Source organism: Giraffa tippelskirchi, chromosome X, assembly GCF_054371585.1.
Source record: "Giraffa tippelskirchi isolate mGirTip1 chromosome X, T2T-mGirTip1v1.2.pri, whole genome shotgun sequence".
Taxonomy (NCBI): Eukaryota; Metazoa; Chordata; class Mammalia; order Artiodactyla; family Giraffidae; genus Giraffa; species Giraffa tippelskirchi.
In genome coordinates this window covers 96,241,229-96,255,070 of record NC_137289.1, presented here as the reverse complement: position 1 = coordinate 96,255,070, position 13,842 = coordinate 96,241,229, and the positions used below count along the sequence as shown (strand labels likewise).

Here is a 13,842-nt window from a genome sequence, read left to right as displayed (position 1 = left end):
GTGTTTTCAGAGATCACGACCTTCCCAGAGAATTCTCACGGTTCCAACCTCCCGGCTGGAATGGCGACCAGTGAGATTTAGACACGGCCGCTGTGCGCAGGCTCCCTCTGCGAGTGAGGCGGAGGTTCGAGGGGCGGAGCTGCGGCCGCCTGGGCTGTTCCGACGATCGCGCGCCGCCCCCGCCGCGCCCTGCGCCCGCCCTTGCTAGCAGGCGCCTCCCGCCCCCCGCATTGCTGATGCTGCTGCTGGCCGACATGGACGTGGTGAATCAGGTACGCGTTCCAGCACCGCGGACAGAGCCCGCCGCTGCCCGCCTCCTCGCCCGGGTCGCAGTGAATCTGCCTACTCTAAGAGGTGGTGGCCAGAATTCTAGCAGCGGACGCCTGGTCCCCGGCTCTGGGGCTGGGGTCTGCGGCAGACGAGGGGAGAGAAGGGGAGGTGGAGAAAAGGAGTGCGCCCTTTGCCGCAGCGAGGGCTGTCCTCACTGCCGCAGCGGGAGCCGCCAGAAGCCATTTCCTTACAGGCGAGCGAGGAAGAAGAGGGGTCTTAGAGCTAGGGTATAGGCAAGGAGGGAAGGGAAGGGAGAATGGACGGAAGATGGGGGGTGCTGCGGATGAGCTAGGAAATAGAGCGACAGAAGGAGTGGGGGCGGGGGTGCAGGGGAGGGCTGACACCTGCCCCTTCCAGACCCTTCCAGATGGTACCCTGGTAGACGACCACCTCTTCCCCCAGAGCAGACCAAGGGGGACGATCCGTTTCGCTTCTCCCAAACCTCTAGTCTCCTTTCCCCCAGCACATATACAGTGAAGCCGTGTCCCAGCTCTCCTCCACCTTAATCAGTCCAGACCTTCTGCCATCGCACTCTTCTTCACCACCTCAGAACCTCGCCCATCTCTAACCAGAACTAACCCCTCCCTATCCTCATCATCTCAGACACCCCACCACCATCATCTGACTCACCTTTACCGCTGCAGACCCCTCCCCCCAGCCAACCCAACTCCCTCCCTGTTGTGACTCACCTTCACCATCCAAGACCATTTTCCCCACCTTAATGAACCCGAACTCCTTCCTCACTCTCTCCACCTGATCCCCTTTGCCATCTGATTCATCTTTATGATTTCAAACCTTCTCTCCTTCCTTAATTAGTCCTGACTCCATCCCCATCTTCCTCACCCTTCAACCCCTCTACCATCTATCTCCCCACCTCCCTGAACCCCAGGGATCTTCTTCAGAGACCCTGAGCTCACACCTTCCCCAAAGTGTCACTTTCTCCTTTTCACCTTCTCTCCAAACGTCACTCTCTCCCAAAGATCACATGCCTTATCCCCAGGGGTTATTGCCTGGTGGCCTTGTCCCTCACCTCCCTCTCCATCCCCAACAACCCCACCCTTCCCCACTACTTCTCTCCTCAGCTGGTGGCTGGGGGTCAGTTCCGGGTGGTCAAGGAGCCCCTCGGCTTCGTGAAGGTGCTGCAATGGGTGAGTGTGGTCTGAGCTGTGGGGAGAAAGAGGGAGGTTCTGGGGTTTGGAAGAGCAGAGGTAGAGTATGGATGGGGAGGGAGGAATAGATGGGTGGATGGGGGGCAAAGGGTATGGGAGAATTGGGCTCCAGGGTGAAGTCCCAGGGCATTTGGGCCAGAGAATGGATGGGCCATGATGTAACATCGCATAAGGCCAAGGGTACCCACATCATGAAGTGGAATATTGTGATGTGCTACTTCCTCTCCTGAGGTGAGAGAGGGGCAAGGGAGGTGAAGCCCAAAGCTGGTTGCTCCAGGGAGAGACACAAAGCCAGAGAAACCCAGAGGCAGTGAAGGAGACAGAGAGAATGGGAGATCAGGAATGATGGAGACAGAGATGGAAACACCCAGAAAAAAGACATAGAGATAAGAAAGAGACAAAGAAACGGGAGACAGAGAAAGATGAACAGAGATGCAAAGAGAAACAGACACAGGAAGAGAGGAAGAAAAGTAGGGTGGGGGAGAGAAAGAGATAGAAGGAGAAGAGACCCACTGGGAAAAGAGAAAGAGATAAATTGATAAACAGAAAGGCAGGAGAGAGACAGAGAGAGCACCATAGAGACAACAAGTCAGAGACAAAGCAGGGAGTTAGAGACAGACCAAGAAACAGAAAGGCACACACACACACAGACATACATTCAGAGAGAGAGAGAAGAGGCAGAAAGAGACACACATAGATACTAGAGAAGTAGAGAGAGAAGCAGAGAGACAGAGATATTTGAGAAAGACAAAGACATGGAGAAATACAGAGAGAGAGACTGAGGAACTAGAGGACAACAGAGACAGAGAGACTGAGACAGAACAAGGGGAATCAGAGCATTATTGAGATGTAGAGCCCAAGAGAGACACTGGGAGAAAGACTGGAAGAGATAGTCACACCCCTCTAATCAGCTTGTCCTTGGGCCCTATGAGCCCTGATTAGGAGGTGGGGGCGGGGACTAGTCCATCTGCTGCTGCCTATGCTGGGTCCAGATCTATCCAGAGGAGGGCAGCTCCATCCCACGTGCACACAGGCTCACTGTAGCCATCCCACCCCTACTGCCCAAGGTCTTTGCCATCTTCGCCTTTGCCACATGCGGCAGTTACAGTGGGGAGTTCCAGCTGAGTGTGGACTGTGCCAACAAGACCAAGAGTGACCTCAACATCGAGGTCGAATTCGAGTACCCCTTCAGGTGTGCCCCCACTCTAGCCCACCCCTGGGATCCTGACAGGCCTGGGATGGGGGTGGGGGGTCGGGACTGGCCAACACCTCCACCCCAGAGGCTCCTGCCCAGCCTCCACCTCGGGAGACCACACCCACTCAGGTCACTGCACATGCACTGAGCACCTACCTTGTGCCTGGCACTGCTCTGGACATCTAGGACATGTGGTGACCAAGACAGGCATAGGCTGTTGCCCTCTGGCCATGTTCTAGTGAAGGGGAGGGACAAGAGACTAGCAATAAATAAGATTCAAAATTATATATATATATATATATATATATATACACACACACACACACACATATATGTATCCTTAATGCCATAGGATAATAATGTTAGCCAATATTATTATTTAATTCCCATTCATTCATTCCATATACATTTCTTGAGAACCTATTGTATGTCAGGTACTGCTCAAAGTGCTGGGGATAAAACAGTGAACAAAACAGACCAAGCTCCCTACCCTCGTGGAGCCAACATTATAACAAATAAACAAATTAATAAAGATAATTGCAGATTGGGAGAAATCCAAGGAGGGGATCCTCCTGCAGGGTCTTATGATAGAGAATAATGAGGGGGTTCTACTTAGCCATAGGGAAGGATTAAACCCAATTAAGCAGTTCTGAGAATTATTGAGCTCTTACCATCTGCTGGGTGCTAGGTACATGAGAGTGAGCACAAGCAGGCAAAGTGGCTGCCCTAATGGAGAGGCTTACCTCCTAGCCATGGAAAGACAGAGACTTACAGGGACAATTTCAATGGAGGCTCCTGAGTCTCTTCCACTACTAGGACAAGTCACATACCTGCTCCAGGTCTCCATTTCTTCATCCATAAAAGGGGATAATAATACTCATCCTACAGGGTTATGATACATATTAAGTGAATTAATACTTGTAAAATGCTTAGCACAGTGCCAAACACACAATAGGCACTCCATAAGTGTTTGTTAAAATAAGGGAAATAAAGAAGTGTAAAGAACTCAGGAAAGAGGTCAGGGATTGAGTTGGAAATTAGGGGTTTTTGAGCATTAAGTGTAAACGTAGGCTCAGGAGATCATCCAAGGTGAGAGGGAAGACCGAAGAGAGGATAGTCCAGCAGTGGCCCTGAGCAATAATCAAAAGAAAAGTGGAAAAGTGCCAGGGAGGCATGGTCTGAGAGGCTGGGGAGGGGGCATGGCAACCAGGGACCCACCAGCTCACAGAAGCCGAGGGAGTTTGGGGAAGGAGTAGGGGTTGCAATATAGGATACTTTGGGATCTAGAAGGCCACAAAAATCTGTGGCCCCCAACACCTCCCATGCCTAGAGCCTCAGGTTCTGAGGATCTGCCCTTTACCCACAAGTCTGCCAGGGAAAAAAAATCTTTAGCCTGTGTTCCCCTTGACCAACCCTGCCACTGCCCCAATAACCCCCCTCAAGGACGCTTCATTCCCCCTAGAAACCCAAAAACTCAAACCAGACCCAACTCCTAGCTCCATCATTTAGCAGCCTTGCAGCCCCGGATAAGTAACTTAGTCTTGCAGAGCCTCGGTTTGTTCTTCTGTAAAACAGGTATAATAATGCCTCCTTCAGAGAATTGTGGGGGAGGGTCCTTAAAAGAGGCAATTATGTAAAATGCTTGGAGCTGATCAATACGTTTAAGCCCTTCCCTTAGGGCCTTTGCTATACAAGGGCACCGGCACCATTTCCTTATCTCAGGATCCTGCCCCCCAACCTGAGGTCAGAGCTCAGGGATGTCACCCCAGTCTTTCTCCCCACACACATTCCTCCTTATGACCCCTCTTCCCTCACACCACATGTCTTCCCAGTCTGCCCCCACCCGCCCCACCCACACCTCACAGACACCCATCCTGTTCTTGCATCCCTTCTACCCTCCTGTTTTTCTGTCCGTCTCCTCCTATATTGTAGTCTCTGGGCTCTCCTCTGCTATGTACACATTTGTTTTTCTTTTGAGGACCTGAAGTGAGGTGGAGAGAAGAGTCAACATGACATAGGGGAAAAACACAGGATTCAGATCCCAATTCTGTCATTCCCATGCCAGCTGTGTGACTTTAGGCAAGTCAATGCGTTTCTTGGAGCCTCTGTTTCTGCCTCCACATATTTCATTTAATAAATACTTATTGAGCGCCTACTATGTGGCAGCACTGTTCCGGGACTTAAGGGCACAACGGTGAACAAAACCAAGGAAAAAGCCCTGCCCTCTTGTACTTACAGCAAAAATCAAGGAAAAAAGTAACATACATGGTATGGCCAGTGGGGTATCACAGTTGCAGAGAAAATGGAGCAAAGAAGGGGGCTAAGGAGTGCTGGGAGGGAATGGTTAGATTTAATTTTAAATAGATCAGGGAAGACCTAACTGAGAAGATCACCAGTGTAGCAAAGCTTGAAGGAGATGGAGTGGGTAAGATATGAGCTATCTAGGAGAGCATTCTAGCGCAAAGATCCTAGGGTGGGAGGGTGCCTGGTGTGTTCTATGAATAACCGAGGGGCCAAAGTGCCTAGATTGGAGTGAGGGCTGAATAACACCTATTTCACCGGGATGTTCTCAGCAATCACTGAAATGTGACTGCAGGACTTTCCTGGTGGTCTAGTGGTTAGGACTCTATGCTTTCACTGCTGAAGGCATGGGTTCAATCCCTGGTCAGGGAATTAGGATCCCACAAGCCCTGCAGCACAACCATAAAAGCCAAACAACAACAAATAATGAAATGTGACTGGTACACAGTAGGTGCTCGTGAATGGTTATCTCCTCCTCTTCCTGGGATCGTGTCAGAATCTGGGAGGACCCATGACTGGGAAAGGGGGAGGGGAAGGGAGTTCTTAGGGCCTAGGCCACACCTGCCCACCTCTCTCCACAGGCTGCACGAAGTGTACTTTGAGGCACCCACCTGCCAAGGGGACCCTAAAAAAATCTTCCTGGTGGGGAACTACTCCTCATCAGCTGAATTCTTTGTCACCGTGGCCGTGTTTGCCTTCCTCTACTCCATGGGGGCTCTGGCTACCTACATCTTCCTGCAGAACAAGTACCGAGAGAACAACAAAGGGCCCATGCTGGTGAGCTCCCACAGCCACTCACATGCATGCAGGGGCCAGGGGACATGGAGCCTTGGGGACACAGCCATTTTCAGAGGCCACACCAAGTTCCAGACAGGCTCACACGCAACCACTGCTGCTATGAGCATCAGAGACACTGACTCATAGAATGACAGGGACACATCTACAGCCCACATGGAATCCCAGACACCTGGAAACTTACCACCTCTCACCAAACCCCACAGTCTAGATGAAAGAAAGGAGCACACAGAGGTTCATTACGTCAGTCAGGCTCGTCATCCATCACACCACACAGACACACTGATTCCTATACAGCTGTACTCATACACCCTCATTCCAGATACAAAATGACACAAATCCCCACATTCAGACAAAAGTGGAAAGACACACTACTTGCCACAGATTAGACAACCAACTCACAGAACTTTCCTCACACACACAACCCCCCCACATACCACAATCACACTCTCACACCCTCTGTGTCACATATACACACAAAGACACACACATCCAAGTGAGGAGGGCCACCTTCAAGTGAGTGTTGGGGGCTTCAAGAGCTGGAAAGGCAGGGGAGAGACAAGCCTCTTCTGGGGGACCCCACCTCCCAAGAAAGTCTGTGATCTGAGGAGGCCCCACAGCCCAGCATGAAGCAGCCCACTCATGGCTCTGTATCCCTCTCCCCTGCCTGTCCTAGGACTTTCTGGCCACAGCAGTGTTTGCCTTCATGTGGCTGGTTAGCTCATCGGCCTGGGCCAAGGGGCTGTCAGACGTGAAGATGGCCACAGACCCAGAGAACATTATTAAGGGGATGTATGTCTGCCACCAGCCAGGGAATACATGCAAGGAGCTGAGGGACCCTGTTACCTCTGGCCTCAACACCTCGGTGGTAAGTTCTAGGAAGCTGGCTGGGCCAGCTGGGGAGGGTGGCTGGGAAACTTAATCTGACATGGGGAGGGGGATTGGTGGAGAGAAAAAAAAAATGAGAGAATTCTGAAGATATCCGAGAGGGCTCCCTGGAGGAAGCATGCAAACAACAGAGCCTAGAAGGATGAGATAGTAATTGTAACCACTGTGACACCACAAACTGTTCCCAAAAGTGGAACATGAGATTTTCTGTCCAGTTAGGTCCTGGATCCCAGTCTCAGCCTAGTCATGTAAAATCTCTGGCAACTCAGTGAGTACCCTGTAGGGACCTGTTTCCTTACATGCAAAATGAAAGAATAACTTGAAATGTTTCCCATCTGGACGCCCCCTACTGACCAGAGTCAGGTTGAGCTCAAATCCCAGTTCTGCCACTTGCAAGCTCTATAACCTATAACTGTCAATAGATAGCCTCTCAGACCTCAGTTTGAGCATATAAATTGAAAACAAGAGGTTCTGCTTCGAAGTTGATTAGTGGAATAATAACATACAAAATGCTTAGAAAAGCAGCTGGCACATGGTAAGTCGTATACAACTGTTACAGATTCTAAGGTTCCAACTTTTTTCTGTCAATTGCTGGCTATCAGACCTCCAGCCACTTAGCTTCTCTGGGCCTCAGTTTCCTCAACTGTAGAGTAGAAATATTACTTTCTGGCCCCAAACTGAATTACATTGTACATATTTATACAAATTCCATATATTTGTTTTAGTATAAATCATATAGTTATATACTTTACACATAGGTATTTATACATAAGCCCCTGGTGGTTTAGTGGTAAAGAAACTGCCTGCAATGCAGGAGACACAGGAGAGGCGGGTTCGATCCCTGGGTCAGGAAGATCTCCTGGAAAAGGAAATGGCAACCCACTCCAGTATTCTTGCCTGGAAAACCCCGTTTATGTACTTTACACATATGTATTTATACATATTTGTATATACATATGTGTGTATATGTGTTTATTAGTGTTATGCCTACATATTTAATAAAAATTTATGCTTAACATTTTACTATATCCTACAAAATTAGATTCATTTACTATATTCTGTACATGTATAAACGTGTATATATGAAAATACATAAGCACGTATATCCCTGGGAATGTGAATTCTATTTTTTTTTAATTTTTTTATTTATATTTTTTAAATTAGTTTATTTATCTATTTTTTAACTTTACAATATTGTATTTGTTTTGCCATACATTGACATGAATCCACCATGGGTGTACATGTGTTCCCCTTCCAGAACCCCCCTCCCACCTCCCACCTCCCACCTCCCTCCTCCCTCCCCATCCCATCCCTCCAGGTCATCCCGGTGCACCAGCCCCGAGCGCCCTGTATCATGCATCGAACGGAATGTGAATTCTAATCACCCCAACACGGTGATTTTTTTGCACATAGACATTCATGTGCTGAGACTCGGAGGGTCAGGATCTCAGAAACCATCACCCTCTGGGCGCCCGCGAATCCAAGCCCGATGCAAACAGCCTCAGTGTTCCCCGGGACCACCAGGGCAATGAGCGCTAGATGACAGCAAAGCTTTGTCTCCCCGCAGGTGTTTGGCTTCCTGAACCTAGTGCTCTGGGTCGGCAACCTGTGGTTCGTGTTCAAGGAGACAGGCTGGGCCGCCCCATTCCTGCGAGCTCCTCCCGGTGCCCCTGAGAAGCAACCGGCGCCCGGGGACGCCTATGGCGAGGCAGGCTACGGGCAGGGCCCTGGCGGGTACGGGCCCCAGGACTCCTACGGGCCCCAGGGCGGCTATCAGCCAGACTACGGGCAGCCGGCCAGCAGCGGTGGCGGTGGCTATGGGCCTCAGGGCGACTACGGGCAGCAAGGCTACGGCCCTCAGGGTGCACCCACATCCTTCTCCAATCAGATGTAGTCTGGTGAGTGACAGACGGGTGAGATGGCCAATGAGAGTTCATGAGAGAAGATGGGCGGGTCAATGAACCAATAAGAGCCAGGAGTATATGGTACATAGGACGCTAGCTGGACAAGTAAGGACGGCCGTTTGAAGGCGCCAATAGAGAGGCCGAGCTACATGTTAAGGGCGAGTAACTAGCCAATGGTGGAGAGGAGAACAGTGGCTTTTGAAAATAGGCAGAATGAAGAGCCAATGGGAGAGAGGTGGAAGTGCTGCTCTGATGGAAGGGCAGGGAGAGAAGCAGGCAGAGCAACCAATGAAAGGAGGAATAACAGGAGGATTTGCATACTGGAAAGTCAGCTGGGCGCAGGCGCCGAGGAGGGAAGAGGAGGTGGGTCTTAGCCAGTGTGTTAAGATAAGGCCAATGGATGATGAGGGTAAATGAGCTTGAATCATGAAGGTCAGCGATTACTAATCTGGAAGGAGGTGACAGATCCGCCACCTCTCCGCAACCCTGGAGATGAGGGGGGTGGTGTGGAATTTCCAAGAAGGAAAGGGGCGGGGCGGAGCGAAGCAGGGGGCATTGGGAAGTCTTGCCTGCCTTGTTGGGACCCTAAAGAGAAGCGAGATTTCCCTCGCATGTGAGAGGGGAAGATGGGAAATAGAGGCAGGCTGATGGCGTTAGAGGGAAAGGCAAGGAAATGGCAACACAGGTGGAGGTAGCTTCTGGCACTTGGCCAGGATGGAAGGGGCAGGGAGGAGTTTATTAGGTATCTCATATACAATTCATTAAAAATTCCTGTTGGGTCTTCCTTCAAAATATATCTATAATCTTCACACTGTCCCCCTGGACCTCTTCACTGGTTTCCACCTCTATTCCCATTATATTCTGCTCACAGGTTGGAGAACGACCCTGTTAAATCCTAAATCAAGCCACAGCCCTCCTGTGCTCAGAACTTAAATCTCTGCTGGGGCTCACTCAGAATAAAAGCCAAAGCCTTCACTATGGCCCATGAGCCCTACACAATCTAGCCCCACCCCTCACTTCTCTGACCTCTCATCCCCAACCACTCCCCCTGACTCTGTTCCAGCCACACTGGCCATCTCGATGCGCCAGGCACAGTCCAACTTCATGGTCTTGGTACTTGCTTTCTCCTTGGAGTTTCAAACCCACACACACTGATAACCTTACCTGGCCAACTCCTTACAAGTCCCTTTTCTTACCTTTCCCTATGTTTTCTTTATCACAGTCTGTAATTATTAGTTTATATGTTTATTTACTATCTCTTCTACTAGAGTAGGGGATGTCACCATGACTAATTCATGCCATAGATAAATCAGAGCACTACTAATGTTAAGAAACGTTTACTGAAACAACATAGCATAAAACATTTTACTATCATTTTAAAATTTCCCCTTGATTTATACCTGATCCAGAGTCAAAGCTGAAGTCCTCACAACTTTGTCCACAAGGTCCTATGTGACCCCATTACCTATCTCTCTGACATCACTCTCCCTTGCTCACTCCATTGAAGTCCCACGGATCTCCTTGCTGTTCCTCAAACACACTAGATGTGGTCTCACCCCAGGGCCCTTGCACTGACAGCTGTGCTCCCTGCCCAGAATGTACTTCTCCTTGGTTATCTGCATGGTTCATTCCCTCACCTCCTTAAGTCTTTATTCCAATGTCACTTCTTCAATGAAGTCTTCTCTGACTACCTACTTACTAGAGCAACCTTTCTTTCCCTACTGGCACTCCTAATCCCCCTTATCCCAGTCTACTTTTTGTTTTTCCACTTCACTTATTATCACCTTATGTCATACTAGATAATTTATTTACACATCATGGTCATTGTTTGAAGTCTCTCTGTCTCCCCTGCTACAATGTAAGCTCCACAAAGATATGGATCTTCGCTCTGCTCAATGTAGTTTATCAGCAATGAGGAGAACAGTACCTGTTAACAGATATTTTGGGATTAGGGGAAACCAATCCAAAAGGAAACCATAGTTTCTTTGGTACCTAATCTAGTGGAGGTAAGGTATATCTTCCCAACAGGAGCAGCTGGGATGAAGCTGATCCCAAGACTGTAAGTGAAGGAAGAAGGAAGGAAGAAGGGCATGGCAGATAGAGGGTAAAGCCTGAGCAGAGGCATAGCAGCCCAGCCCTTCCCTAAGGGCACTACCTGTGTCTGGACCACCTCTCCTTTTTATGTCTTTTGTCTCCACAGGTCAGTGCAGCCTGGGAGGACCCCATGGGTAGGCAAGAGCTCAGGAGAAGGCCTGCCCCCACTTACCACCCCTACACCCCAGGTCTCCACCCCTCAAGCCAGGAGACCCTTAACTGTCTTTGCTGTTTATATATATATATTATATATAAATATCTATTTATCTGTCTAAGCCCTGCCCCCACTCCACTCCCCTTGTGCATTAAGGACCCGATCTTGAGTGGGCCCTTCTCTTACCCCTACCCTTTCCCCTTCATCCTTTGGCCCCTCTCTGTTCCCTGGCCCTGTGCCCTGAGGTTGGGGGGACTCTTTAAGGGGCACAGGGAGGAGACAGAAGGCTGCGTGGGGAGGGTGGGTGTGAGTTCAGACTATCTCCCCTTTCTCCCTCTCCTCCTCCTGACTCTGGCCTTGATTTCCTCCAGCAATTCCTGAACAGGGGCCATTAGGGAAAATCCAACCTTGAAGAGGGGAGAAAGGCAGAGACTGGGTGAGCCTGGGACCCAAGGTGGTCTTGGAGAGGAGCTCTGGAGTGGAGGGGACAAATAAGCAGATGGGTTGGGTTCCAGACACACTGGATTTGGAGTCTCAAGAAGAGGGGTGCCCTATAGCATTCTAGAATGGGGCTTGGAAGAAGGCTGAGGGTAGGGGTCTAGAAGGGGTGGAGGTTTGAGTGAGGCGGTGGTAGGGCCCACAGTGGGCAGAGGTTAGAGTAGGACAGAGTTCTAAGGAAGGAGTGTGACTAGGGACCGGGGAACCAAGTAGAGAAAAACGCTGAGGGCTGGTTTTAGAGAGGGTGGGGCTTGAACTAGACAGTGGGTGAGGCTCCAGAGTGGGCGGGTCTCGGATTGGGACCAGAATCTATGAAAGGGGTGTGACTTGGAACATTCCATAGACTGAGTTTGATTCTAAAGGGGGCAGACCTTGGGCAAGCCTAGAAGTGGGGTTCCGGAATGGGCCAAACTTGGAGTGAGGTCATGGTCGGGATTCTAGACAGTTGGGGGCTCATAGTGGGGCCTGCCTGGTGGTATCAAAAAGGGCAGCCCTGCCCCAGCAATGGAGCAGCGAAGAAAATCTATTTTAAAGTGGATGGGCTTGGCAGTGGGGAGGGTAGGATGAGAGGCTTGGCTGGGGCTAAGGGATGGGTTTTGTTAGGGGTGGAGGGAATATCTTTGGCCAAAGCTGGGGACTGAGGTGGCCCAGGAAAAGCTGAGAAATAAGACTTGGAGGTTAAGGGGTGGGATCCCGAGAGAGGCACCCCCACACACACCTTTGCCCACCCTGAGATGGGCCAGCTAGGCAATCAGTGGACAGAGCCAAAGGGTCTGTGGGGCCAACCCACCCTCTCTCCCCCCTTCCCTTGCCTCCTCCCTCCCTCCACACCCCCTTCCGTCCGGGGTGGTTGGAGGCCCGGTCTGGAGCCCCTATCCTGCCTCCTCTGCTGTGTCTGTGGTGTCTGTAGTGCCTGTGATCGTGTGTTGCCATTTTGTCTGGCTGTTGCCCCTCCCCCACCCCTCCAGACCTTCTCCCTTTCCCGTGCCCTTCGATATTGTTTGAAGACTCCCTCCCCGAGGAAGAACAAATATGATTAATTCTCCCGTAAATAAATTCCTCAACCACCTAGTCCACACGGCTCTGACTTCTCACGGCTCTGACTTCTTTTTTGGGGGGGCGGGGGCGGAGGCGGGGGACAAAGGGAAAGACGGGGAAAAGAAGGTAAGAGAAAGCTCCACCTCTGACCTGCTGGACACTATTCGAGAAACCCCATTTTCAGCCCCTCCAACAGTGTTTTGCTGAGCTGCATCCTCTGTGAAGCCTCGCTTGCCGATTGTTCAAAGTCACACTCAGAGTAGCCCTGCCCACTGTCCTACTACTGGCCACCGAATGCCGAGTCGCATCCGACTCTTTGCGGTCTCATGGACCACAAAGTAGCCCACCAGGCTCCTCTGTCCATAGAATTTTCCAGGCAAGAATACTGGAGTGGGTTGCCATTTCCTCCTCCAGGGGATCTTCCTGACCCAGGGATCGAACCCAAGCCTTCTGTGTCTCCAGCATTGCAGGTGGATTCTTTACCATTGAGTCTCTCTACAGTTCGGTTCTAATTTGGGTTCCTTAGGCCCTTTCCCAGACTCTGGGGAGCCCTGTCCTTGAATCCCCAAAGGGTTCATATAGGATTCCCATGCTTCACAAGGAGACTTCCCTCTAGTCACCCACCTCGCATTCTTCAGACCCTCCTGTCTCTCCGTTTCCTTGCCTGCGCTCCTGCTGGAGAACCGGGAGACTGACTAGGCAGCAAGACGGAGGCGGGGCTCCGAGGAGACTAGTTAGTTCTTTCATTCATTCTCTATAACCTGTCCTGGCTCCTCCCTGGGGCAGGGAGGGGCGGGAAATGACCGGGTTTGCGTAATGGGTCCGGGGTGGGGTAGGGTGGGGGCGTGGGGGATTAGGATCCCCGGCGCCCACCGTGAAGGGCCGGTGGACCGCTGCCCGTTGTGGTGCCTACCTTGGCCGGGCATCGGAGTTCTGTGTGCCAGGGACCCCCTCCTCCCACCCCGAAGCATAGCGAAGCCTGAGAGGGCAAAGGAGAGACTCCTAGCTCAGGGAAAGAATACCTGGAAAGAGAAAAGCGGGAGCAGGGGAGAGAAGCCTTTAAAATCTATTTCTGAGGACTTACGGGGTCTCGCAGTTGGAACTGTAAGGATGGGAACAGGGCCGCGGAACCTGGCCAGTCCGTTTAAGCCCTTTCCCATAAATCTCAAATAACCCTGGCTCTGTCTGAAAGCGGATGTGAGCGAGGACATGGGGAGCTGGGGTACAAATTCTAGCTTTCAGCTGCTGCTGCTAAGTCGCTTCAGTCGTGTCCAACTCTGTGCGACCCCATAGACGTCAGCTCACCAGGCTCCCTCGTCCCTGGGATTCTCCAGGCAAGAATACTGGAGTGGGTTGCCATTTCCTTCTCCAATGCATGAGAGTGAAAAGTGAAAGTGAAGTCGCTCAGTCGTGTCCGACTCTTCGCGACCCCGTGGACTGCAGCCTACCAGGCTCCTCCGTCCAAGGGAGTTTCCA

At 51.0% G+C, this 13,842-nt stretch overlaps 1 protein-coding gene across 1 annotated transcript; it reads left to right on the top strand.

Annotated features, from left to right (window-relative positions):
* The first annotated feature begins 236 nt into the window (after positions 1-236).
* Positions 237-10,849, top strand: SYP (synaptophysin). The gene is made up of 7 exons (XM_081567884.1): positions 237-272; positions 1,413-1,478; positions 2,567-2,691; positions 5,577-5,772; positions 6,467-6,658; positions 8,246-8,576; positions 10,783-10,849. The coding sequence occupies exons 1-6, from the start codon at positions 237-239 to the stop codon at positions 8,570-8,572; spliced, it is 942 nt and encodes a 313-aa protein (XP_081424010.1). The 3' UTR covers positions 8,573-8,576; positions 10,783-10,849.
* The last annotated feature ends 2,993 nt before the right edge of the window (positions 10,850-13,842 follow it).

Bases quoted from the DNA above. Each gene is read 5' to 3' on its own strand.
- SYP (XM_081567884.1), top strand. From the start codon at position 237: ATGCTGCTGCTGGCCGACATGGACGTGGTGAATCAG. The intron at 273-1,412 runs GTACGCGTTCCA...TTCTCTCCTCAG, and splicing joins ACATGGACGTGGTGAATCAG to CTGGTGGCTGGGGGTCAGTT. The intron at 2,692-5,576 runs GTGTGCCCCCAC...CTCTCTCCACAG, and splicing joins GAATTCGAGTACCCCTTCAG to GCTGCACGAAGTGTACTTTG.